The sequence below is a fragment of the Onychomys torridus genome, chromosome 4 (assembly GCF_903995425.1).
Source record: "Onychomys torridus chromosome 4, mOncTor1.1, whole genome shotgun sequence".
Lineage (NCBI taxonomy): Eukaryota > Metazoa > Chordata > Mammalia > Rodentia > Cricetidae > Onychomys > Onychomys torridus.
Genome location: NC_050446.1, coordinates 3,730,171 through 3,758,007, shown reverse-complemented (window position 1 = coordinate 3,758,007; position 27,837 = coordinate 3,730,171). Strand labels below are relative to the sequence as shown.

General features: G+C 41.7%; 1 protein-coding gene across 9 annotated transcripts in view; it reads left to right on the top strand.

The window, feature by feature from the left end:
- The window catches only part of Cntrl (centriolin), an 84,180-nt gene that overhangs the window by 25,772 nt on the left and 30,571 nt on the right, over nt 1-27,837 (top strand). For 8 of the 9 annotated variants that reach the window (XM_036183048.1, XM_036183046.1, XM_036183044.1 and 5 more), the window contains 13 exons: nt 1,311-1,420; nt 2,992-3,186; nt 6,963-7,116; nt 8,236-8,456; nt 10,550-10,726; nt 13,198-13,332; nt 16,129-16,274; nt 16,730-16,937; nt 17,531-17,710; nt 19,541-19,720; nt 20,575-20,691; nt 21,292-21,436; nt 21,884-22,032. In XM_036183048.1, coding sequence (XP_036038941.1) covers nt 1,311-1,420; nt 2,992-3,186; nt 6,963-7,116; nt 8,236-8,456; nt 10,550-10,726; nt 13,198-13,332; nt 16,129-16,274; nt 16,730-16,937; nt 17,531-17,710; nt 19,541-19,720; nt 20,575-20,691; nt 21,292-21,436; nt 21,884-22,032 — 2,117 coding nt within the window. Of the gene's footprint in view, nt 1-1,310; nt 1,421-2,991; nt 3,187-6,962; nt 7,117-8,235; nt 8,457-10,549; nt 10,727-13,197; nt 13,333-16,128; nt 16,275-16,729; nt 16,938-17,530; nt 17,711-19,540; nt 19,721-20,571; nt 20,692-21,291; nt 21,437-21,883; nt 22,033-27,837 lie in introns of those variants that run through there. The other variant, XM_036183051.1, reaches the window with a different exon arrangement.

Below are 27,837 nucleotides of genomic sequence, written 5' to 3'. Positions count from 1 at the left end.
GCACTGAAACTACTCATTTAGAGATATAGTTAATAATCACTGAAGCAGGTAAAGAACCATGAGGGCAAAAGCCTTCCAGTACTGGAGAAGAGCACTCTCCTTAGGCTTAGACCTCAGGCTGGCCTCTGACTCTTCCTGACATGCTCCGCAGTCTGTTTCCTCAACCCTGTGTGCAGCCCCCAGTCTAACTCAAGGGACCTTGCCACTCCTGGCAAGCTAATCACAGGAAGAGGTTAAGCCAAGAGGTGCTAAAGGTACTCTGCTGTGTTAGCTCTGAATCCACTTAGTCACTGGCTGTGTGGATCAGGAGAAAGGGGGCCCTGACTGGAGTCTGTGCACCTTGTGGACTCCTGGTCCATGGTGGGGCTTCCACTAATCAGAGTATTAGTACATCCTTGCTTAGCTGATAGTTACATAGGAGTCCAGGTGGACACTGATTTCTTTTTTTACATGTGTTTTATGGAAGCTTTGGCAGGAGAAAGCAGAAATAAATGAGATGTGTGTACAAACTGGCTTGGGGGGGTGTTTGTGAGAGGATAAAATGTGAGCAAAGGAAAAGGCAGAATGAAATCTGTGGTAGAAAGTAGCTGATTTGAGGTCCCCTCGAAAGGAAAGTTTCTGTTTGTCTATCTTTCTTTCTTTCTGTTACTTCCCTTTTCTTTATTTCCTTTTCTTCCCATTTCTTCATCAGTGCTGGGAAACAAGCCCAAGGTCCAGCTCAAGTCCAGCTCCAGCCCTCCCACAGCGAACTACTTGGGTTTCAATTTTTGTTTTTTTTCTGAGACAGGATCTCTCTATGGTTCTGGCTGTCCTGGAACTCACCATGTAGATCAGGCTGCCCTCAAACTTAGAGATCCCCATGCCCTGCCTCTGAGTGCTGGGATTAAAGGTGTGCACCACCATGCCCCGTTCCAAAAGGTAAACTTCTTGATATTGAATCCCATCATAAAGCATTTAATCTGCAACAAAGGTGATGGTAGTGGTGTTATTGTTAATATCCCAGATGAATTATGACTTAGTAACATATAAAGTACCTACTTTGCAATGAAGTCCTATTCTCTTAAAACAGTTCACAGTGGTAAGAGAAGTCAAGTCCTTCTCGTGTTAAGAATTATACAAATAAAAGGATCAATTATCGTTTTATAGAATAGAGCTGAATAGAGATGGAAGCCATCATAAGTAATGCATTTCCTTGTTCTGCAGTGAAACAACTGGAGTGGAGCTCACTGCAAAGAAAGAAAATGTAGTAAAAACTTGAGAAGTCAGCACTTTTCTTGTGTGTGTATCTGAGAATTGTTTTAACTTTGCAGCACAAATTCGACTGTCAGAGCTACATCACGAAATAGAAACAGCAGAACAGAAAATATTACGGGCTACTCAAGAACTAAAGCAACTAGAAGAAGCTGCACAACAGAAAAAGGTGTGTGGGGCACAGCTGAGAAAATGACCCTTAGTGTGGGCTTGCTCCCACCTGTAGGACTGCGGCTGTGGAGGAGGAGGCAGCGCACACCGTTAATGCCAGCACTCGGAGGCAGAGGCAGGAGGAGCTCTGTGAGTCTGAGACCCGCCTGCCTACAGAGGGAGTTCCAGACCAGCCAGGGATATGTAGTCATATAAATAATTTTTAAATTAATTGTTGGATGCTTTAAGAGTTGAGTATGGTAAAAGCATGTCATTCATGATGACATCCTATTAACATTTCATAAAATGTATAGAAATAAATTACTTAAAATTGACACAAATGGAGACTGAGAGATGGGTCAGTAGTTAAGATCAGTTACTGCTCTCCCAGAGGACCAGAGTTCAGTTCCCAGCATCCATGTTAGGCAGCTCACAACTGCCTATAACTCTAGGGGATCTAACACTTCTGTCCTCCATGGGCATCTGCCCTCACACACACATATTCACATACAGATACACAAATAATTAAAATAGTAAAAATAAATATTAAAAATTCTCACAAGAACATGTATTCGGTATCCTATACTGTGTTGCTCCCTGACTCATCTCTTCTGATGAAGCCTCTTCGCCTGGAACTTAGGTTAAGAACCAGAGAACACCTCTGCATGTGGCATGGACATTGTCAAACACAAGGTTGTATGTCAGGAGGGGACATACGACCAAAAGCTACTTTCAGCAATTGCCAAGTGTTTCATGCAGTCCCAATCCATGATGTAATTGCGTAGGTTAAAAAATATTTTTAATGTATTTTGGATTTTTAATACAGGGTCTCATGTGGCCCAGGGTGGCCTGGAAATTGCTATGTAGCTGAGGATAACCTTGAACTACTTATTCTTCCTCCCACACCTACTTCCCAAGTGCTGAGATTAAAGGTGTGGACCATCATTAATCCTACACTTCTGAAAAGCGTTGCTACTTTGTATAAATCTCTACATTAAAAATTTTTGGAAGTAGCCAGGCGGTGGTGGCCCACACCTTTAATCCCAGCACTTGGGAGGCAGAGACAGGTGGATCTCTGTGAGTTCAAGGCCAATGTGGTCTACAAAGAGAGTTCCAGGATGGTTGAGATTGTTACACAGAGAAACCCTGTCTTGATAAAAATTAATTTTTTTTATTAATTAATTAATTAATTTGGGGGGCTTGGGTTCCAGAGGGTTAGAGTCCATGACCTTTGTGGCAGCAGGCAGGCAGGCATGGTGCTGGAGCAGTAGCTGAGAGATGACATTTTGAGGTACAACACAAGGCACAGTGATCTAACAGGGAATGGCTTGAGCTTTTGAAACCTCAGAGCTTGCCCCCAGTAGTACACCTACTCCAGCAATGCCAAAGCTTTATTCTTCCCAAACAACTGGCGATCAAGTATTCAGATATACGAGCTTATAGGAACCATTTTCATTGAAACCACCACAGCCACAGCTCTTATTTTACTTGTTTTCTAGGGTGTGAACTATTTTTTAAATTATAGATGTTAACTTCATAAATTGTTGTTGTTCCTTTGTTAATTACATGGTGGGGTTTGGGGAGAATTAGATTTCAGAAGCAGAGAAGGACCTTCTTCTCAAGCAGTTGAGTGATAGAATACAACTTCTAAACAAACTGCGTCAGGAGGCTTTGGATCTAGAAATGCAGATGGAGAAGCAAAGGAAAGAAACAGCCGCAAAGCAGGACGAGATCAGCAACCTGCAACTAGCCATAGATAGCCTGGACTCCAAAGACCCAAAGCATGTGAGTATGATGGGAAGTCATGACTTGTTCTGTGTGTAGATAGGACATGCCTCATCGTTTTTAATGGCAGAACCCTTCTGAAAGTCTCTTAGTTTGATACACAGATTTAAGTGATATATATGTATGTATATACAATTAGATACAAATATATGCTATGTATTCATATCCAAAACAAAACAACTCAAGTCTTGAAAGAATGGCTTTCAATAAAGGAAGGCTGTCTGGTACACTTTGGTGGGGCAGTGGTTGAATTCATTATATTTTAGAGCAAGAGAGACTTGCTTCAAGGTGCCCTGTAAATTTCCCTCTCCTTAAAAGGAGAAAGTGCTGAAGCAGGGGTGGAGTCAGAGGTCCTATGTGCCTCTTTAATTCTTCATGTAAATAGTCTACAAAAGCTGTTTGCTGTTCCTGTTCATTTTGTCCTTAAAACTAAACCATTTCTCTGGAGTTTGTCATCCTGAGTTATGAAGTCAGATGCTGAATGGTAGGGTCAGACTTGTGTTTTGTCAGTGATTCTTACTAATGGCTTACATTTTAGCCACTATTCTGGAATAGGTGAAACTAATTCCTTCATGTTTTCCTGTTACAGTTTGAATCATAAAGTTATAAATTAAGGAAACGTAAGATCTCTGGACTAACAGGAATAAAAATTGAATGTGATAGGACAGTGCACTACAAATGCTTTAAGTACATAACAAATTAGTCCTTCTTTAAACGTGTCAGTTTTGTGTGTATGTGTAGAAGTGTGTACATACCCAAGAATAGAGGGCCAGGTAATTTTGACAAAGAATAACATTATTGTCATATTTTCTTAAAAAAAAAAAAAAAAAAAGGCCTAAGACTTAGTATTCTTACTGAAGGTATTATTTTTAATTGTGTGTATGCATGCATATGTAGTGTACACACACATTTATGTGTATATACATGTGCATGTTGTATATGTGTGGAGGCCAGAGGTCATTGTCAGTTTCCATCCTCAATTGTTTTCTGTCTTATTTGTGCACTCATTTATTCATTCATTTGTTTATTTTTGAGACAGGATCTCTTACTGAATCTGGAGCTAAGTAATTCAGCTAGGCGGGCGGGCCAGTGAGATCCAAAGATTCCCCCCCCCCCCCCATCTTGTGCTGTGCCTGCTTTACATAAAAGCTGGGTATCTCCAGTTCAGCTTCTCATATCCATATGGCTATCTCCCTACCCCTAAGAGTCTTGGTGATTTTCGGGAATTTTTGTTAGATGAAAACTCAGAGATTTTTAAGTACGCGATGTATAATAGTTAGTAGCATCTTACATTATTATGGTATGTTTTAAGAAGTCTTCCATCTGTGTAAGGGTTGCCCTCACAATAGAAAACTGTATCCCCCTGGAAGGCAGGAAGGAAGCAGCCTGATGGTCCTGAGTCCAATTACAGCCTGAATTGTGTGTTTGCTTCAGCAAATGGTGTGACATCCTGAGCAGAAGGGGAGTGTACTTTTCACTGTGTTTCTGTGGAGTATTACATAGAGGAGAGGCTAAGGAGACTGAGGAATGGTGTCTTATGTCTTGAGGGTAGCTAGAACCCATCTGCTCAGGTAGGAGTAAGTCCACCCACCAAGCTCAGGTCCCCACACCAGAGCACAGCCTTTTTAGTTCGATTTGCAGTTCAGTTTTCAGTTTGCAGAGGGTAGAAATGTGACTTGGAAAACTAAGTTATCTGCCCCGATCACTCTGAGGAAGAGATGGGGCCCTTGCTTAAGCTACTACAACAACCCTTTCCTCAGAAAAGGATTAAAATCCAAAAATAAAGATTAAAAATGAAAAATAAAATATTAGGAACCAAGCCTAGTCAGATGTTTTTTAAAAATACGTTTCATTAGGTTTCAGAATGGAGAATGGCATTTAAAATCGAATCCCATTGGAGTTACCAAGTTTTCCCAGCTAGAGGCACAGTGTCACTGAGCAAACATAAAGATCTGTGTGTGCTGCTTTCCTAGAGGGAATTAGCCTAGAGATCTTTCAGCCTCTGGGCGTGATTGGCCCTCGGGAGCTTCCTGTGTTTTGATTTAAAGTTGTGGGCGGGGCCTGTTCACACCGTGCTGGTGACTGGGCCAGCTCAGCTGTCACTCACGCTTGACTAGGACGGTGGTTTGAGGCGCTGGGAAGTTCCTTAGGCACAGAGGCACTTGTAAAGATGTGGCTGTCAGAGAGGGAAGGGCACATGAATTTGAAGATGAACTCAGCTTTCCCCACACTGTTTGTGTTCTCCGTGGCTCATTTATAACAGGACAGGTTCGGAGTTAAGGTATGGTCATTCTTCTGTGTATAAAGAAAGGGCTTGGAAGGAGGAGGAGTCAGGTCTGCCAGTTCCTGTTTGCACAGTAACTCTGTTGTGAGCTCCACCGCGGGGTCTGCTGTCGTTCTGTGTGTTTAGTGCCCAGCACCGACATCTTGAACCACGTTTGCCCTGCGTGCAGAGGTTGCAGTGTACTTGAACTGGAAATTTTAAGAGTTGTTGGTTAAGAGAGGAGTACGGTAGGGCTTTTGTTCATTTTGAGCCACCAAAGTCTAGGGTGTACTATTAGGATGTAAACTCTTATCTACAGTAACTGAGTGTCAAAAGATTGAAGGTGAGTATTTGGGGAGTGTGGGGAAAGGTAAGATTTGGACATCCCTTGATCAAATTTACCGGTAGTAAAATAAAAGCTGACGAGGGCGCATTGCCACGCATTCGTTCTCAGTTTGAAAGGAGACTCTCAAACAGAGGGCGTTCTTGTCTGTCCAACAGGTCTCCAACTGTCCTGGTGAGCTCTCCCTCAGTCATTGTGTTATCTGAGCCTGTTGGGTAAGGGCAGAATGAGTGGGAAGGCAGACTTTCTCTGGAGAATTACTGTGTGTATGGCTGTTGCCAAAGGAGACCCCAGTCAAGACATTTGATTGATCTGCGACTCAGGCTTACATTTGTGAAATGAAGGGTTAGATAGATCATCAGTTCTCTGGTTTCCCCCAGCACACTGAGGAAGAGAATCCATTCCTTTTAGGTGGAAGTGGCTGGAGAACGCCATCATTGTCAGGAGGCAGGTGGTGTGTGGGCCATGGATAGTGTGAGAGGAATGTCTCTCCCAGGCTCTGCATTGAACACTTGCTGCTATAAATGGTCCTTGAGTACCCTCACCATTCCCAGTTTATTATATCTAAAAACAAAATGTTTGAATAGAAGATAGAAAGAAAATAAACGGGAATTCTGAGTATTTGGTTATTACAAGTCTCCATTTTCCCCCAAGAAACCTTTTAAAGTACATTCAAATGTATTTTTCATATTAAAAAGGCCTTAGTTATCTGTTATAAAACTCCCAACCCCAAAATTTTGTAAATATAAAAACCCATAAGTAAAATCTCTTAGAGTCCTTGTACACAGACATAATGCTTATTTATGTTTTGGAGTGTACTTTTGGATGTTCCCTGTTAATACACTGTTTTTCCGTATAGCCAGTGCTCTGGAAACCTTTTTTAAAAGGCACATTTTAATTTATGCATAAAGCACTGAAATTTTCTATGTGACTTACCAGTTGTGCCCTTAATATTTTACACTCCCTGGTCAGCTCTGATTTCTCATCTTATTTCAACTCATCCTAGGGTTTAACAAGAACCACTTACATGAAAATACTATAGGGCCTGACTCAAGCAGATGCAATTGCCACACTTTATTTTCTATCCTTTCTTTTAAAATATTGCTAAAGATTATCTTTTAAGAGTTTTAAAAACTTAGGTTGTATTGATTTTTTTCCCCCTAAATTCAGTCCCACATGAAAGCCCAGAAAAGGGGTAAAGAACAACAGCTTGACATTATGAACAAGCAGTACACACAACTGGAGAGCCGCTTGGATGAGATCCTTTCTAGAATTGCCAAAGAGACTGAAGAGATCAAGGATCTTGAACAACAGCTTACTGATGGTGAGATTGAAGTGTGATTTAAGTGAATGGTCTCAGTGTTAGCAGAAGTTACCCAGACAGACAATCTGGGACTTGACTTGGTACAGTCTAGGTATTAGTACTAATATTTGATAGGGAAATTTTGCTATATTTATCCAGAATGTTTAATAAAACTTAAGTATTTTGTATTATTATGGTTTGTTACATTGACGACCAGTAAACATGAAGTCAGTATGATGAGGAAGAGCTGGTCGTTGATTATCTTCTGTGGCATGAAATCCTTTCAGGAGCCTGTTGACGTTAGGAGACTCCTTGTCTAGTTACAGAAAGTGTGTGGAAAGAAGTCTGGGTCCACATTTGCAAGGCAGTTTTAAATGGGAACATTCTCAGAATAGTGGTGTAGTAATGAGAGCCTGCACTTAGTGTACAGCAAGATTCCATTCCCTGATTGCCATTCTGTGTGTCACCTTCAACTTGTTTCTATCTTAATAATTAGTTGTTAGAGAAGTTTTTTGTATCGTTTTCAATTAAGTATCCTGCAAAACAGCATGTATCAGCATATACTTTTAAAATACTTACACAGAAATGTATGTGAATGGGTGTTTTGCCTGCATGTATATCTGTGTACCGTGTGCATGTGGTGCCCATGGAATGTAGAAGAGATCGTCAGATCCCCTGGGACTGAAGTTAACAGCCAGTTGTGAGCTGCCGTGACAAGTAGCCAGTTCCTCCTAACTGATGGGCCATTTCTCCAACCCCCATACCAAATATCACTTTGTTTGTTTGAACTTTCTTTTTAACTCTTCAGGGTGTACATTTATGCTGCCAGTCTGAAATTGGTGTTAGTCTTATTTATTGAGTGGTCTTGTTTTGTATATTCAGCAAGAACTCATAGTTTTATTTTACCTTTTTTATTATTTTAGCAGAAATTAAATTTTTATAGCATTAGGCATTCTGTAAATGTTTGTCATTAATATTTTATTGTATACATGCATAATATTATAGGAAATAAATTATCCTATCTTGAAAAATAAAGTAAATAAGAAACTTAGAATTTTATTCTGGGCTAATAACCAATCACTAAGGAGACAAAGTACTTCTAAAATACATATTACCCCCCTTTGTTTTAACCTTGCATAGGCCAGATAGCAGCAAATGAAGCTCTGAAGAAGGATTTAGAAGGTGTCATCAGTGGGTTGCAAGAGTACCTGGGGACCATCAAAGGCCAGGCAACTCAGGCTCAGAATGAATGCAGGAAGCTACAGGGTGAGAAAGAGACATTGCTACAGAGACTGACAGACGTCAAGCAGGAGAGGGATGAACTGGAAATAGTTGCCATGGATGCAGAAAATATGAGGAAGGTATGATTTCTTTCTCTCTGTTTGTTTGAACTTTGGAAGTAAATGCTATCCAAATTTAGTTAGACACAGTGCCACTGTAAGTCACAAAAGAATTAGTGGCTCTTTGGTGTGTGTTCTTTCAAGTTGAGGACAATGACAACTACTGTTTCTTATTCTGTATACTTGCAATTGTTATTCTTTCTTTAACCAGAATGATTATGCTAGCTTTGTTCCTGTCTCTCAAAAGGTTGCCAAACAACTAAAGATTATGAAATTGTATCTGCTCAAAGTGATATATAAAATGTATTGTTAGGTGTATTCAGTAAAATTATAGGAATAACGTGGTTCGTCTTACTGTTACAACTTGGTAACTGACATCGTTTTATAGCTCATAGATGTAAGGTTGTAAGTTGCCCATCCTCATCACTTTGAGAATTTCCCTGTGCTGTCTTAGTTCTCTTTTTCAGATAAAATCTTGCTAAAGCTGAGTGGTGGTGGTGGGGCACACCTTTAATCTCAGCACTTGAGAAGCAGAGGCAGGCGGATCTCTGTGAGTTTGAGGCCAGCCTGAGCTACAAAGCAAGTTCCAAGGCTACACAGAGAAACCCTGTCTCAAAAATTAAAAATAAAAATAAAAATCTTACTATGTAACTCAGCCTGGCCTTGAACTTGTGACTCTCCTGCCTCTACTACCTGAGTGTTGAGATTGTAGGTGTGCACCACACCAGCAGGAAGTGTAATTATTTGTCAATCTGCTGAATTTTAAAAAGTATCTTTCTCCAAACTTTGTATTATGAAAAATTTCACATTTGTAGGAACATTGAAAGAGTGGTTAAATATCTCTGAGCCTACTTAGAATAATAAATATTTTGGTTTGGATTTTATAAATATATATGCTTTGTTCTGCTCACAAGGTTTCAAACATCATACTTTCACATCACTGTTGTTAGTTTCTGACATCACTACAATGAATGCAATTCTTATACCTAGGAAAACTGAGGGTACTTCCTTGGGGTCATCTAATGGTTAAACTACCTTCAGATTTTCCTGCCTACTCCCAAAAATGTCTTTTATAGTGGTGGGGCACATGCGCATGTGCGGGAGTGCCTGCATGGTCTAGGCAGGTGAAGCTTTGGAGTGCTCTCCATTCTGTACTTGTGCCTGATGGGTTCCTTGTGCTGCTTTACAGTGTTCCTCTGTGCTCCATATTAAATAGTATCTTCTTTTAACTTCATCTTCCCTGAGTACTGGAGAGGTTACACACCCTTCATTTGTTCTTTGAAGTTCAGATTTCCTCAGCCTAATGGATTCCTAATCATATTCTTTGACCATTTTTTTTTTTTTTTGTATTGGATCATCTTTCTTTTGTTAATGATTTGCAAGAATTCTTTATATTTTGGATGTTAATCCTTTGTGGAGTACGTGCAATAACTGCATTTATTCACAGTAGTTTAAGCTAATTCTTCCATACCCAAATAAATAGGCCAAAGTTGTTTACTAACATATGAAGGTGTGTCAGTGTAGGAGTTTAGTTTTGAAAGTGTTCCCCTTTCTTAAGTGGCTAACACTTGGGTGTTGGCAGCACTCTGTTCAGTAACTGCCATCTCTAAAATGCCAGTCCTTTCGTATTCACACTATGATTGACTTAGAAAAGTATGGACTTTTGCCGTCAGAGATCTAGATCCATAATACACCTCCTTTTTCTAGCGCCACGGTGCTGTGGTCACTGAGATGCTTCTCTAGCTGCTTACCTACAAACCGTGAGCTGCCTTCCAGGCCTGTTAGGAAGGTAAATGAAACACAAGGTCCAGGGAATAACAGGCCTTACACTTAGTTACTCTCTTTTTTTGTACATTTTCCCCACTCCTGTCTTTCTTATATGCTTGCAGACTAGAGTATCATTCAAATAATTACTTGAAAACAGCATGTTGGTAACTTGGTGAATTTTCAGGACTTGGATATGCCAGCATGACACTCCATCCTGCTGTTCATAAATCTTTCTGTGCCAGGCAGTAGCGGTTGGCCAGCATTGGGTGTTCAGGTTAGTTACAGTGACTTGCAGGTGATCACACAACACTCAGGATGCTGCATTTAAACATGCTGCATCTTTGCAGGAACTTGCAGAGCTAGAAAGTGCCCTCCAGGAGCAGCGTGAGGTGAATGCATCCCTGCAGCAAGCCCAAGGAGATCTCAGTGCATACGAAGCTGAGCTGGAGACTCGGCTAAGACTAAAGGATGCTGAAGCCAGCCAGCTCAAGGGGGAGCTGGAGAAACTCAAAAGGCTCACTCAGGTAAGTGGAGCACATGCCAAGTATAGAGTAAGCAGCCTGTGATAGCATCTCACTATGTAGTGTAGCCTAGGCTGGCCTGGGATTCATGGAAGTTACCCTTTCTCAGCTTTGTAGTGCTAGGATTGCAGGCATGAGCCACTACACCTGGCGTAATACTGATAGTAAATATCTTTAATATAAAGGACATGAATTGATAGAACATGTCAGAGAGCATATTTTGGGAGTCTGGCATTCTGAATTCAAACATTACCCCTATGTAAAACGTGGGCAAATCATTTCAGGGCTCTGAACCCCCCCAGCCTGTTCCTCTGTTAGATAGGAGATGGTGAGATAAAGGAGATAATGGACATTAAAGCCCTTGGTAGTTAGTATTTGATAAATCCTAGGTTTCCTTTCTCGGAATAACTCGAAGACCTTCTTTTTAAGTTAATGTTAGATTTTAGTTTGCTGTTTCCTTTTATGATTGGTTGAAACTACTTGGTTATACTTGCAAATTAGAGAAAACAATATTCATCTAATAAGTATTCGTTCGCCTCTGAGGACCTGTCTTGAGGAGTTGATAGTCCAGCACATGAAACAGGTGAGAGAGAGAAAGAGGTGACCACCCTTTAGAAATGATGTCTCAGCTGTGACCTAGAAGGTGAGTGGGTAGGCTGTGGGCACAGGGAGGGTCAGGAGGGAAAGGAACAGAGAAGGAAGGGGTGAGTGACCTTGCAGAAGGATCTTCAGACCTGAGGGCAGAAGAAGAAGGAGGAAAGAAGTAAATTTAATACAAGAAGGTAAAGGGAGGGTAGCTGTGCATAGTATTTATCAGAGTGAAAAATACAGTTTGGGCTGGGTGATGGTGGCAGAGGTAAACAAATCTCTGAGTTCAAGGCCAGCCTGGGCTACAGAGCTAGTTCCAGGACAGCCAGGGCTACATAGAGAAACCCTAACTCAGAAAATAAAAAAAGAAAGAAAGAAAAAATACAGTTTGTGGAGCTGAAGAGATAGCTCAGCGTTTAAGAACATTAACAGGACTAGAATGGATTCTCAGCACCCACATGGTGGCTCACAACTGATTATAACTCCAGTTCCAGGGAATTAGATGCTCTAGCTTCTGTCCTCTGCAAGCGCAGGATATGCATATAGTATACAGACACTCATGCCAGCAAACACATAGACACATAAAATAATAAATAAAGCATAAATGCACATGCTGAGAGTGTCCTGTAATTAGGAAAGGAACTGAGAATAGGACTTGTACTGCAGTGTTAACATTCTGTTCTTCACTCTCCAGAGGTTAGCATCTTGCTAAGAATCAGGAGTGCATTTTCAAGAGCATTAAGTTTTACAAAATCCTTGGCAGGATCAGAGTAACAGAAAACAGCAGGTTGGGGGAAATAAAATACAAGTGAATACTTTTTTAAAAATAATAGTAAATAAAATTTCTAAATGCCAGTTCTTTAAATGTTTTTTGTCAAGTCCGCCCTAACTAGTTTGAATGATGCTATATCTTTTGTACTTGTACTTTGATTTTTGGTTAAGTCTTGACAAAAATGTTAGAAGACCTTGATGTCCACTTGTTATTGCAAGCAGTACTCTACCCTTAACCACCAGGATTGAGCTTCAGACTGTGTAGAAAATACAGAGCATGGAGGCTCTGGCCTCTCGTGTTGTTTTACTGTAGTTATATGAAACCGTTTGTGAAGCTTGTGAGATGCAGAGGCCATAGATGTTCTGACTTGTCGATCTGAGATGGGGTCTGGCTGTCCGCTCTTTTGTTTGTCCTTCCTTCTTTTCTTCTTTCCTTCTTCCTTCCCTCCCTTCTTCTCTTTATCTCCCCACACACACTCTCTCCACCCCTTCTCCCCTTCTTTCTTCTCTCTGTCTGTCTGTCTGTCTCTCTCCCTCTCCCTCTCTCCAGGTTCTCAATTTGTAGCCCCAGGCCAACCTCTCACCCCTCCTGCCTCAGCCTTTCAAGTGTTGAGATTACCAACCAGGCATCATGTGTTGCTCCCTTGTCTATCTCTGTACCATGTGCATTCCTGGTACCTGCAAAGGCCAGAATGTGTCTAATGCCCTGGACCTGGGGTTACAGATGGTTGTGAACCACCATGTGGGTGCTGGGAATTGAACCCAGGACTTCTGGAAGAGCAGCTAGCTGAGCCATCTCTCCATCCCCCTTATTTTTAATAAATACATGAAATTATTTTGATACCAGTGTTTGAGGACCACAGTTTGCTTTTAAAGATTGGTATTGGAGACTGCCCTGAAGATTTTGATGGTCTATCCAGGCTGAGCTAATTCTGATGTGACTTCCTCATATGTAGTCAGAGTGATGTGGAAAAGTGATCTTGGGTTTTTTAACATCAGAGTATTAATGTACAACTACAGCAATGGTGTGTATGCAATGTAAATAGACCTATGCCATTTGGGATCATAAACCATGACCGTTTTCACTTTGATACCATTGCTTCCTCTGACAACAGCTAGAGCAGTCTATGCTTCAGACAGAACTGGAGAAGGAAAGAGAGTCCCTCAGGGATGCCCTGGGCAAAGCCCAGTCCTCAGAAGAGAAGCAACAGGAGAACAACAAGCTCCGCACACAGCTTACAAAGCTGCAGGTAAAGACCTGTGCTCCTGGAGCACCCAGATGGTGACTTTACTCAGGCTTCAACAGCCTGCTCTAACATGCACTACGCCACCTGAACTGTTAGGTGAATATGAACTCTGGAGGAGTCACACCAGAGCCTCTGCTTCTTCCTAACGCTGCTTTTAATTAACTGGATTAACCAGGATTCTGTAAACTCTTCTCTGTGAAAGCAGCTCCTTGCCTGCTTCCTAGGAACTGTCAGCAGACTGAGCTAAGACTGCTGGGTCGGTGCACCCTCTCCCATTGAAATGTCTCATAGTGAGCCGCAGTAAGATCTCCAATCATAAACAGTTCTCACAGTCTTCTCAGTAAAGATGTAATAAAAAGTATAATCAGTTTTTCGTGTGTGTGTGTGTGTGTGTGTGTGTGTGTGTGTGTGTGTGTGTCTGCAGTCTTTACTGGATTAATTTTTATTTTTAGTATGAAAGTTAAGATGATCACAAAAACAAAATAACCCCATGACCTTTTATCCATTGCCTGTTTTATACAATTTTTTTAAAACCTATTTGTGGGTTTGTTTGTTTGTTTGTTTGTTTGTTTTCTTCAAGATAGGGTTTCTCTTTGTAGCTTTGTGCCTTTCCTGGAACTCACTCTGTACCCAGGCTGGCCTTGAACTCACAGAGATCCACCTGACTCTGCCTCTGGAATGCTGGGATTAATGGTGTGCGCCACCACCGCCTGGCTACAATTTTTTTAATGTATGGTGTTTTGCCTGAATGTGTGTCTGTATGAAGGTGTCAGATCCCCTGGAACTGGGGTTCCACACAGTTGTGAGCTGCCATGTGGGTGCTGGGACTTGAACCCAGGTCCTCTGGAAGAGCAGCCAGTGTGCTTAACCACTGAGCCATCTCTCCAGCCCTGTTTTATACAGTTATTAATATTGTTTCATTTAGTTCTTTTTCTTTGAAATATTTTACAGAAAAATTCAAGTCTGGAGGCAGAGGCAGGTGGATCTCGGTGAGTTCTGGGCCAGCCTGGTCTACATGTAATGAGTTCCAGAACAATAGTACTACATAGTGAGACCCTGTCTCAAAAAGAAAAGAAAAGCCCAATATATTTTCACCTAGAAATACTTAATATGTAGCTCTTACTGGAAAGAACTAAAATCAAGTCTTCAGGGGTCTAAGGTATAAACTGAAGTCCACTTTCCAACCTGGCCTTACCATGGTCTGCCTTGGTTAGTATTAGATCCTACTTGGCCTTCTAGCCTCCTGATGGAGAATACAGCTTTTACCCTCTACCTTTATCTTTTTCAAATGTCAGTTTGATAGGAGAATAGACAAACTAAAGTATGCATACCACCAAAGTCCAACTTAGTGAACCAATGGATGTTTATTGGTGTTAACACAGGAATGTAGGTGAGGGGTCACTTACAGGAGCAGAAATGACTCACAGACACTGCATCACCAATGCCCACTTGAGCACAGGTGACAGCTCACAATAGCTGGGAACCTGGAGCACACTGCACAGCCTGCAGGCAGCTTAACAGGTTGGAGAGTGTCTTTTCCAAGTGACTGGTCTACACCTCAGCTAGTTTCTACTATTCCTAGACAGCTGCTCTGGTCTCAGTCTTTGCAGCCCAACTTCCTTGGCTGAGAGGGTCTCTCAGCTTCTATTGCTTACTCGGGCAGGCAGGGGCCTAGTGAATCTGGTCAGTTTCAGGGAGTTCGTGAAGCTATTTTGAGCTGTTTACATTCCTGCTTAAGGTACTTCCCTACAGGATGGAATATTTCAATCTAGAAGGAAACTGTCAACACAAAACTTGCTGAGAACCAAAGTTATTGATCAGTCTTTTAGGGGCTCAATGGCTCTCATATTTATTTCTTCTTCCTAATTCTCTGTGTATCATATTTAACACAACCCAAACCCCAGTCCTGAGTTTATGTATTGTTTCAGATCCAACTCTTGTACAGACTTTATATGTACTACATCCAGCTTCAAATTATGAAGATAGTAAGAGCCTATTTTTCTGGCTATCAGTGGGTTGGCTGGTCTTAAGTCAGATCCCCTAGGGCCAGGAATAGGCTATAGAGATGTCCTTGATTTATGATGGGGTTGTGTCCTGACAAACCCACTACAAGTGGAAAATAATTTGTAAATACATTTATTATGCCTAAGCTGAAGATCATACCATGGCCCAACTCTTCTTAAATGTGCTTAGAATATGTGCATTTAGTCTAGTAAGGAAAAGTTACCTTAACATAAAGCTTATTTTATAATAAAATGTTGGCTATCTGTTGTTACTTATTGGAAACATGATGACATTCAAAAACACAAGACAGTGTAAAAAACATGACATCCTGATGCACTGTAGAGGTAGTATAGTATTACCCTGGTAGCCTGGCTAGTTCAGGAGCTGGGTCTTCTTGCCTCCACACAGTATCAGGAGAGAACAGTTGAAAACCCATAAAGTCGGGGAGGACACTCTGGTTCAGGGTATTGGGAGGGAGAGTACAGATCAGAACTAGATGCCATGGGCACTTAAAATGCATTTGCCATTTTAGATCCTCCTTGTAATTAGCGGTGCTGCCCTGGGTTTGAAATAGAGCAGCCCTGGGGTATCACAGGTACTCAAGGGACTATCACTCATCTGTCTCTTAGGATATAAACATTTTTCTTTATATTGTGGTGACGTTTTAACAGTTCTTTTCATTTGACAGGGGCACCATGTGAATTTCATTCTGTGGTCAAGATATGCTCTTGCATCTGTTAGTAACAAATATTTGTTGGCAGATAACATATCTTCTCCATTCCCCCCTACACACAGGATGACAACAGCCTATTAAAGCAGCAGCTGAAAGATTTCCAGAACCATCTCAACCATGTGGTTGATGGTCTGATTCATCCAGAAGAAGTAGCAGCTCGTGTAGATGAGCTAAGGAGAAAGTTGAAACTAGGAGCTGGAGAAATGAGGTAAGGAGAAGCAGGACCCCCAAGTTAGAGTGAGCCTTCCCACCCAGAGCTGTGCCTGAGACCAGCGATGAGCTCCCTGTCCTCAGTCTTTGTAGTACTGACTGATGTTTCTGAAAGACAGTGATGCAGGATTGCTTCATTCTAACAGCATAAAGGTATTTATTTCAGTCTTTCTTGAAAGTTCATCCAAAAGAAGAGTATGCATTTTCAGTAGAGAATGAGTACAAAGCAGGATAACCTCCAATTTGTAGACATGTGTTCTTAGCCTGTGTCTTCAGAGTGGCCACAGATATTTGATACAGTGATTTGCTCTTAGGAAGTCTTGAGCAAAATGCTGCAATTGACAGTAGTCCCTTTGCACAGTACTTTCTACTCTTAATTTTGACATGTTTGCATTGAACATGTTTGCATCAAATTAAATGTCACATTTATACCTTCTTGTTTTTTCTCCTTAGAATCCATAGTCCTTCAGATATCTTGGGGAAAAGTCTCGCTGATTTACAGAAACAATTCAGTGAAATCCTTGCACGATCCCAGTGGGAAAAAGAAGAAGCAGAAGTTAGAGAGAGGAAACTCCATGAAGAAATGGTTCTCCAGCAAGAGAGACTGGCAAATGGACAAGAGGAGTTCAAGCAGGCCTGCGAAAGAGCACTTGAAGCCAGAGTAAGAGGCCTTCAGTGTGTGACCTGAACATACCCTTGTTATTTTCACTCATAACTAGTCTGTGACTAAAATCCAGTCCTGAATATGGTTATTGATGCCAAAATCAGCCCTGTTTGTACCAGTGCTTTCCTTGTTTTGAAAGCAGGTGAGAGATACTTTACAGTGGACAGATTAAATAATACCACATTGCTAAAGTATAGTGTGGTGCCAGAATCTTGAGTTCTTTGTAACCTACTGATGTTCACATTGAGGCAAGCATTTAAATCCCAGAGAACAAGATAAAAACATCCCTCGTCATTATTTAGTATAAAATCTTGTTATATTTATATTCCCTGGTAAGGAAATCATAGCTCCATAACACTTTTATTTTGCTTAAAATACTGTGTTTGGTTACATATGTGTTTGTATATATACTTGTTTTTATGTATACACACACACACACACACACACACACACACACACACACACGCCTAAAATCCTATCACTTGGAAGATGCAGGTAGGGGTGTCACAAGTTCAAAGCTGTATACCAAGAGCCTATCTCAAAAAAAAAAAAAAAGAAAAGAAAAAGTTCTTAATTTTATTTCCTCACAGATTAAGTTTGATAAAAGGCAACATAATGCAAGAATCCAGCAATTAGAAAATGAAATTCACTATTTGCAAGAAAACCTAAAAAGTATGGAAGAAATCCAAGGCCTTACAGACCTCCAGCTTCAGGAAGCAGATGAAGAGAAGGAAAGAATTCTGGCCCAACTCCAGGAGTTAGAGAAAAAGGTGGGGAACCTAGAAGAGTAAGAGACCTGCTTCTCAGGTCCTGCCCCTGGTGACAGAGTCAGGGGTAGAATACCCATTCAGCTCTCTGTTGCTGGCACTGTGCTGAGGCTGACCTCACAGCTGGGTGCTTGTTACTCAGTTGTGGCCCTAGACTCCTGATACAGGGAACAAGAGACTTGGAAATAGGAGAACTCGCCTTAGGGTCATGTAGGGGACACTTAACAAATGATAATGGGGTAAGCTCGCCACCCTAGACATACTTTGGCCACCTGGGTCCATCCTCTTCCTCTCCTTCCCAATGCCCTGGCCTCTCCTAGGGCTTTTTCTCCATCTCCCTTCCCCATCCCCATGTCATCTCCACAGTCACACGCAGAAATCTCACTCGGCACTTCTGAAACCACAGACTGAAGCCTCTTATCTTCCTGAGCTCCTCGTGTTAATGCTTTTTCAGCCTGCTCGAGCTCCTGTTCACTGGTCTCCAGCTTTTCAATCTCTTCGGCCTCAAGTCCACGGCCAGCTGCTAATAAGTCTTTTTGTCGCCAAGAAGTAGCTTCAAGTCCCTCTTCTTTTTCTCTTGTCTCACTTCCCCTGACAAAACTGAGATCACTGCTTTCTTGGGGTCTGCATGGTTGTGGGGGAGGTGGAATATCCTTCTCCAGCACAGTAATATCACTAGAGTCTCACTGTCGCATGGCATCATTCTTCACCGTAAGCTTGCCTCCCATCTTGCTGTTTGGTCTGTCCCTCTTCACATCTGCCATCTCTTCTTCATCTCAGTGAGTGATTTACCTCATAGGAACCCTCCAGTCTCCAAGTCTTGTTGACTGCCATCTCCCCCTAGCCACTTTCCTGCTCAGCTGCTGGGCTACCAAGCCAATTTCCCAATTCTACACATGACCCTATTCCACAGATCAACCAGACCCCCTCTGTGAAATGGGGAAATGGCTGTAGTCAGTCCAACCTCCACTGTTAAAGACCAAGTCTTTGAAACCTAAGACCCTGTCCCATTCAATAGCCTCAAAAATGTCAAGGTCTTCACTATCATATATCCAAGCCTGATACTTTAAAAACTTTGTCCATCTGTTATGGTGCCGAGAAATAAGGTTGAGTTTAGAAGGTTGTTTGTTTAAATATTATTTATTTTCACGTGTATGGGTATTTTGTCTGTGTGTATGTCTATGCACCACGTGTGCTCCAGGTACCCACTGAAGCCAGAAGAGGGTGTTGGGTTCTCAGGAACTTGAGTTACAGATGGCTGTGAGCTGCTGTGTGGGTTCCGGGAATCCAACCTTGGTCATCTGAAACAGTATCCAGTGCTCATAACCTCTAAGCCATCTTTCCAGTCCAAGATTCTTAACTAAGAAAAGAGTATGTATTTGGGGAGCTGGAGAGATGGTTCAGCTGTTGGGAGCAGTGCTGGCCATGAGGACCAGAGACCATCAACCCTCGCAACAGACTAGACTCCTCCATGTACCTGCAGTCGGAGCTGGGAGGGGGGCTGAAACAAGGATGGCTAGCACTTGCTGGCTGCAGCCCAGCTGAGAAACACAAACCCAAGAAAGATTCTGTCTCAAAGGACCGAGAGGGAAATGGCATCTGTGCGCGCGTGCACACACACACACACACACACACACACACACACACACAGAGTTTTTAGCTCTTTTGAAATTGCCTGTTCAGTGAATATTTATTAAGTGCCTAGTATGCATCAGGTATTATTCTAGACATGGGCATGTTGCAAGGAACAGCTCCTGGCCCTCTTGGAGCTTATATCTTAATGTATTGCCTCTAAATGATTCACTTGTCTCAGCTATGATTCTCTTACTTTAGAAGAGGCGTGAAGACGCCAAATCTCAGGAGCAGTTCCTTGGTCTAGATCAAGAGCTGAAGAGTCTGAAAAAAGCTGTGGCTGCTTCTGATAAACTAGCTGCAGCTGAACTTACCATTGCCAAAGACCAGCTCAAGTCTCTGCATGGAACCGTCATGAGAATTAATCAGGAGCGAGCAGAGGTTAGTCCATAAAGTCTGGGGATCTCAGTCATGTATACCAGGCTGGCCTCAAACTCACAGAGATCCGCCTAGTTCTGCCTCCCAAATGCTGGGATTAAAGGTGTGCGCCACCGCCCTGCGACACTCTTTCCTAAGACCCAGTGATTATACACCATCATGGGGCTGTCCGGGCCCCAGATTGTACCAAGTTCTGAAAGGAACCATCAAATGAACAGTAAAAGTTCGCAGTCTCCTTAGAGAGGTCACTGTCAGTACACTCTTGAATTGAAGTTTTGGAAGCTCACCATACAGTCCCTCTGAGCCTCAAGTTTTGTCTTTCTTTTCTTTTTGATGTTTGTTTGTTTGTTTGTTTGTTTGTTTGTTTGTTTGAGATAGGATCTCTCTATATAGACCAGGCTGTCCTGGAACTTACAGGGATCTACCAGCCTCTGCTTCAAGTTCTGAGATTAAAGCTGTGTACCACCAACCTCATCATGAGCCTCAAAATGTTTATTTTGTATATGAGCATGAAAACTCATTACCTTACATGCTGTTAGTGCTGTGGCTGGAGTGGTGGTTTAGGTGTTCAATATGACACAGATTTCAATGTGACTGAGCTAGTAGACCACAGGAAGAAAACAGACAAATGAGAACCCAGAAAGACAGTCTTGAGAGACCGTAGGATAATGAAAAGAAAGTCCTTTTCTTCATGTAAAACCCCCCACTTACCCCAGGACAGGTCAGGCTTGGCACCCCATGTGCAGGAATAAGCAAGGCTGGTAATAGGATGGGAGCGTAGGGGTCACTCTGAGAGGAAGACTGACTGAAGATGACCATCATGATGGCAGTGCCCTTCTCATGTCCTGTCCCAGTAGGAGCTGCAGGAAGCAGAGAAGTTCAGCAGAAAGGCCGTACAAGCAGCCAGAGACCTGACCCGGGCTGAAGCGGAGATTGAGCTCCTGCAGCATCTTCTCAGGGAGAGAGAGGGGCAGGTCAGTGTCGGTACCCAGAGACACCCTCCAGAGAGAGAGGGGCAGGTCGGTGTCGGTACCTAGAGACACTCTCCAGAGAGAGAGGGGCAGGTCGGTGTCGGTACCTAGAGACACCCTCCAGAGAGAGAGGGGCAGGTCGGTGTCGGTACCCAGAGACACCCTCCAGAGAGAGAGGGGCAGGTCGGTGTCGGTACCCAGAGACACTCTCCAGAGAGAGAGGGGCAGGTCGGTGTCGGTACCCAGAGACACCCTCCAGAGAGAGAGGGGCAGGTCGGTGTCGGTACCCAGAGAAGACACCCTCCAGAGAGAGAGGGGCAGGTCGGTGTCGGTACCCAGAGACACTCTCGGGGGGGGGGGGGTAGGTCGGTGTCGGTACCTGGAGCGCCCTCCTTGTGAACCCCGAGGGTCTAACTAGGTGCTGTGGGTGCTTGCTCATCACACTGAAGCACACTCAGTAGGCAGCACTTGAGCTTCGCCTGTGCAGTGCCATGAAAATGAAGGGTGCGGTGGTTTCCTTGTTGGGAAAAGTGGACAAGACTGTGGGATTCGTCAGATAGGAGGGTAAATACTCCTGTAACTTGGTGTGTATGCTTTTAATAGTTTCGCATTGAGATGGAGAATGCAGATGTAGGTTCAAAAGGAGCAACCTCACAGCTGCTGGAGATGGAGACGCTGAATGAGGCCATGGCGAAGCAAAGGGCTGAGATCACAAGGCTTCGGGATGTACTAAACCTCACCGGGACTGGTAAAGTACTATTGGCTTTGATTTGGGTGGTTCTGTAATTATCAAATTAAACTGCCTTCTTCTGCCTTTAGAAAAAAGCACTTAACTGAAAGAGTCAGTTCCTTGCCTGAACTAGAGAGTCGTGGCTTACTTGACAACTTAAAGATCTTAGAAAGCATTTCACCATGTGGTATTAGGAGATTTGATTATAAAAAGACAAGATGTAGACTGTAATTTAAAAAAAAATGTTTACAAATCTGTTTGTTTTCTGTGAATTACTTTATAATCAATGTACAAAAGGATGTTCTCTTAGTGTTCAGCAAAAAGTAATTACCCAAGGGCAGGCTGAAAGTCAGCTTTGGGGACATGGTAGAACCTGTTGACTCTCACGGTGTTTCTCTTCTGTGTTGGAAAAGAAAGGAAGTTCATGAATGCATGACAGCTTCATAGAATGGCTTTCCTTTGCAGATAATAAAGGAGGCATTGAGAATGTTTTAGAGGAAATTGCTGAACTCCGGCATGAAGTCTCTGCTCAGAATGAGTACATCAGCAACATGACAGACCCTTTCAAAAGACAAGGCTATTGGTATTTCATACCACCACTGCCATCATCAAAAGTAGGAATTCTGTGTTGCTAGAAGTATATACTGAATTTTCCTGAAAGTGACATTTTCTCCTTCCCCAAATTTGTTAGTAGGTGCTAAAAATACTTCTCTGCTGAGACATACATTTAGGTTCTTCGGTGTTTGTGTTATTTGAGATTTAAAAATAGAGCTATCCACAGACAGTAATACTTGCCTTTCACGGCCAGTGCCATGAAGCAGATAAAGGATAAGGTGACTTAAGCCCAACAAGCTGAATGAAAATGAGTATAGAAATGTGCATAGGTGTAGAGAGAATAATGGGTACCTAGGTTTGATTTCCTTTTTAAAAAAGTCTTTGAGTGTTTACCAAAGTCTGGAGCAGGTGATAAGCTGTACTGGGGTGCTGTGATGACAGATGCATCCCTGCACTCAGAACAACCATGCTGTGCTAGTGTAGTTACAGAGCAGTGACATGCTCTGACAGTAGACTTGGCCAGTGTGCTCTAGTTGCTGAGAGGTTGGTTTCAAAGATTCTTCTCCTAAGGAAAGAAAGCTAACTAGCTGAGGCTGTGAGGAGAGCAGTGAGCAAATGTCCAGAGAGAGAGGAAACAGCTTGTATGAAGAGGAAGGTTAGTGTAACCATAGTGAGGAACATATAATATTAACAGTTTGCTGGGAATGCTGAAACAAGAGCTGGAAAAGTAGATTGGGACTGTGTTAGCTGCTTTTCTGCCACTGTAATAAATAAGCATGCCCAGAACAACTTTTAAAGAAGAAAGAGTTTATTTGGGCTTGTGGTTCCAAAGGGCAAGAGTCTCTCATGGTGGGGAAGCATGGCAGCAGGAACAGAAATCAGAAAACACACATCTTGAACCACAAGCACAAAGCAAAGAGAGCATGCACTGAGACCCCCAGGGTGTACATCTTCCAGCAAGGCTACACCTCCCAAACAGCACCACCAGCGAGGGACCAAGTGTTCAAATACCAGAGCCTTATGGAGACATTCTCGATCAAACCCACAGGGGCCATCCTTCTTTAAAAGGGACATTATATATGTTATGGGAAAATGAGATTACTGTTAATAGAGTCAGAGCTCAGAAGGGTATTCTAGCTGAGCATGGGGGCTAGAGTTGCAGCTAGGTGTGCTCTGTGGGGCTATTTGAAACCATTCATGTGAAAGATAGAAGAGGCCAGAGCCAGATTAGTGGCTCTGGAAAAGAGATAATGTTAGGGGATGAGCTTGCTATCCGAGTTTGGAAGTGAGGAATGGATCTAAGTGGGACTTAATCCAAAGCAGAGGGACTGAATGATACCCTCTGAGTCAGCTCAGAGGAGCAGTAGCAGACACTGGGGTCCCAGGGCTCTGACTTTAGTCTCAGCCAGAGCCTACTAGTAGAATCCATCTCCCAGAAATCTGAAGGAAACAACACCCTGTGTGCAACCGAGGCTGGAGGTCAAAAACGGGACACAAAGGAAAACCCTACACTTGTGCTGGGTGTGCCAGGAGACAGAGAGTAGAAGCACCACATTCCCAGGACAGCAAGACACAGCCTCCAGACTCCTCCAGTGCTTTTCTTTACCTTAGCTACTGGGCCACCAAGGACAAGGCAGGGAAGAGAAGCCACTAAGTGGTGAGTGCAGGTAGAAGGAAGATGTGACACTAAAGGGTCTGATCTCTTATGGAGAATTTATTTTTATTTTTCTCTCATGGAAAATTATTCCATAAAATAAACTCAGTCAAACAGCCAGCTTGCATTTACCACTGCAGTGCCGTGAGGATCCATTTTCCCTGAGAACAGCCAAAGCAGCAAGGTGGGAAATGGACGTGTTGGGTCCGGGGTCATGAAGTAATGGGGGACAGACCACCCAAGTCTGTTAAACCAGAAGCAGACTTTATTCCAGAAAAAAAGAAAGAAGAAGAAAAGAAAATTGCCGAGGGGCACAAAAAGCTTACCAGCTAGCTGAGACCACAGTCAGGGCTCTAGATTCTGAAGCTGTGGCAAAGGAAGTGGATTTCAAGCCCCATGTTATAGCAAAAGTAAACATTAGGCATTGGATGCATGATAGGAAACATTTAGAACATTTGATCTTGTAGAAACAATTATTAAAAGTTAACTTTGGTCCAAGCAGTTGTTGGCTATAAGGGGCAAGGGTGTTAAAAGTTAACCCCCGGCTGTTGATAGAGAAGCTGGCTGTAAGCAGAGAGCCACTATTAGAAGGTAACCTTTAGAGCTGATGACTGTCAGCTTTTATTTTTTTTAGGTTTACAGTTTTATATTTCTATATTCCTGGACCCTTCCTTACCCACTTAAGTTATAGCCAGAATCAAACCTTTGGTTCTTCTAGGTCTACATATAAGCCAGATAATAATCCTGAATAATTTATATAAAAATAATAATTTTTTAAGCCTTTGACTTGGCCTTTTTAGCCTGTTTGGGGGCCGGGATTATTCTGTTCTATAGCTGCTTCAAGCGGCATTGATGGTCAGGGCCCAGGAAGGCTAAAAGGCAATCAAAGGTAAGGAGAGAATTTAAGCCATGGGGCACTCATCAGAAGCATCTGATTTGTAGGTGTGTCAGTCAGTCAAGTGGAAACCTGCTGAAACAGAGCCAAACTAGAGACAGAAGTTAAAATTTAGGAATTTAAGGGAAAATTATAATTGCAACTTTTAGGCCCAAAGTCTTAGTAGTTGGAGAAAGGGAGAAGTCCCAAGACAGGAGAGGGAGAGAGACATCATCCTCAGGAATAGATAGGTGGGGAGATTTAGGCTGTACTTATCTGGAGTCCTTTTGATCTGTGAGAAAGGGATTTAAGTCTTAGGACTTTTTTGATCCTCTGAAGCCTATTTGAATTTTATATTGTTTTTATATTTTTGAGTCCTAGCAAAAACTAGATTTGAGTTACATGTACATTTTTTCTTCTGTCCACAAGCCAGGTATAGATTGGACAGAGATGTCTTTGGCCTGATGAGATGCATCTTTTAAGTTTATATTTAATCGTTTATCAGGTATATAAGCAGCTATTATTAAGAGCAGTCTTTTCAAATCATATTTGAAATCTGTTTGTCTCTTAATATGAAGCATGTAAGTAAGGCAAACTTGCTTGTCTTTTTTATCAAGAGACCTAGTAGCTTTAGAAAAAGCAAGGCAGATATATATATATAAATGAGTGGAAGAATCTGGTTATACAGAGTTATACTTAGCCTAGCCGTCAATATTATCAGAGATCTGAGAAAGATAAATTATACCTGAGTGCAGACCAAGCAGCTTCTGAATCTACCAAAATATGACATACCCAGGTCTCCATGGCATTGGAGGCAGAAGTATCAGAACAGCATCAATCTTCGGCTGCCAGGCCTATAAGGGGAGAGTTTTTCCTATGGAAAAGGGACATGGGGAAGACCAACCTTACTTTGTCTAGGCAAAAGGGGTGCAATCAATTCTCCAGTGTCCTGTTGCTTGTCCACAGTCTGGCCGGATCCTGTTGGCAGGTGTTGCATCAGGGCATCTTGCCCAGTGGTCAGGATTGCCATAATCCAGGTAGAGAAATCGTGGTGCCCTATAATCTTCTTTGGGGACCTTGGGTCACTGCTAGGATCTGGGAGTCTCTGTCTGATATAATAAGCTTTTTAGTCAACATTTTAAATGCCGTATTCTGCAGATCTCTGAAGTACTTGAAGCCTGTCCAGGTATATCTGAATAGACAAACTTTGTTTCTATCCTGAAAACATATGCAAGAGACTAAGTAAAGCTTATCTCTGTAATTAATTACCTCAGTCCATAGTCTCATAAATTTACCATAGTCTTATAAATTTAAATATTTTAAAAACTGTTCTTAAAAATTTTAAATCTCTCAAAAAATGTCTTCCTGCAATATCAACAATAAAGTACCCTTTTTTACTTTAAGAGGGAGAAAACATGTCATAACCATAATCTGTATAAGACAAAACCAAGCTCCAAGTGCAAACAGTCCCAAAGTTCAATATCTGGGATTCATTTATAATCCTTTTGGTTCTTTAACTTAGAGGCTTGGATCATTTCTTTGGCCCCACCCTTGGCAGCATATACATAGCCTGCCTTCCAGATCTCAGCCTGCTCCATTTATTGTGGCTGGTTCTTCTGATGACTATCATCTGGCCCTGGCAGTTCCAAAACTGTTAGGATCTAGCATTGCAAATGGACTTTCCTTTGCCACCCTCAACTGTTCCCTATGATCCCTTCATGTCTTTAAAGCCATTATCACCTGGGTGACTCTTAAATTGCAAAGTTTAGTTGCCAGAGCAAGGTACATTCTTGTGTGTAAAAGCATTGAGGTTCAGCTTTAATCTTATTTATTAAATATCTTATCAAACATATGTAGCCATCTATTTAAATTCTCTAGAAGCTTGCAGTTGAACATTTGGCAGACTTAGGTGTAATTCTCTTAAGTTAGCTTTTGTTAACCTGAATAGCTCTTTTACTATCTATAAGATCTATATAAGGTTATAACCTTAGTAAAAAGTTGGCTGTCAACCGCGGGGCTGTCTATATCATGATGGGGTCACCAGCCAAGATGGAGGAAAGCCACATGGTTGCTTTTTAAAACATGTTTTTCTAAATAATAATTACATGCACACATATGCAAAATTGGATCCAAGTTACGTACACATGCAGAGTTAAAGCTAGCTTACATTCACATATATAGAATTAAATCCAAGTCATATATCTTTTTTTTAACAAACATTTTGCACTGAAGAATCATCAGCTATTTTTAAAATGAAGAAAAACAACCATAATTAACCTAATATGGTCAAATTTCAAATTCAGTATTTGCAGGTATAAGAAACCATAACCAACATCCCCTCTGGCCTTCTACAACCTTCTATATACCTTCAGTCTGTTCCTTTGATTCCTAAGACATTTTTGCTTCAGACTAATTCCTCTTTCCTTTTCTTTCTCTTTATTATTCTAGTCTCCTGCCTTCTTTCTTATTTTCCAAACATAAAACCTTTATCAGAGTCTTTCTTGTGATTCCCCTCAGTAGTCTAGAATATATTCTGTGGCTACAATATTTTAAACATATATATGCCTTAACAAAAATAACTCTAAATTTGCATCAACACTGTACCAACGTAAAGCATCTGAAACTAGCAGTAGGGTTTTGTTTTGTTTTGTTTTTTTCTATAATAGTTGCATCTAAGTTATAAGCATATATATGCATAATTAAGCCCAGCTCATCTATATATAGATATATATAGAGAGAGTTAAATTTAAGTTGTGTATGTGCGTGCATATATATATATATATACATATACTTATATACATATACATACATATACTTATATACATATACATATAGTCAACAGGAGTTGACTATATTTACATATGGGCCAAACCACGTGTGTGTGTGTGTGTGTGTGTGTGTGTGTGTGTATCCATGTATGGAATTTTAATTATAAGCCCTTGTTATAAGCTTAAACCCAAATTTTGTTATAATTATATAGATTTAGCTCATATCTCATGAGCAGTTTATTAGTCCTGAAGTAAGAGCTTATAGTATAATTTTAAAATATTATTATTATTATTATTATTATTATTATTATTTATCCTTATTATATCAGACCCAATGACCAGAAAATCCAGAGGTAAATTTTAAGTTTGGGCAGTAAATAAGGGCTGCAGCCAGTATACATTGAACATAGTTGACTCATACATTTAGAAATAAGTATTTAGTGGCCACCTTTATGCATTCAAACCAGATAAAACTTTTCTTACTTTATTTAGCTGAATTTTAGGGTGGGGGAGGGGCAGCATGCCGTTTGTGCTTTCCTCATGGGGATGTTCCTGCTGCTGTTCAGCC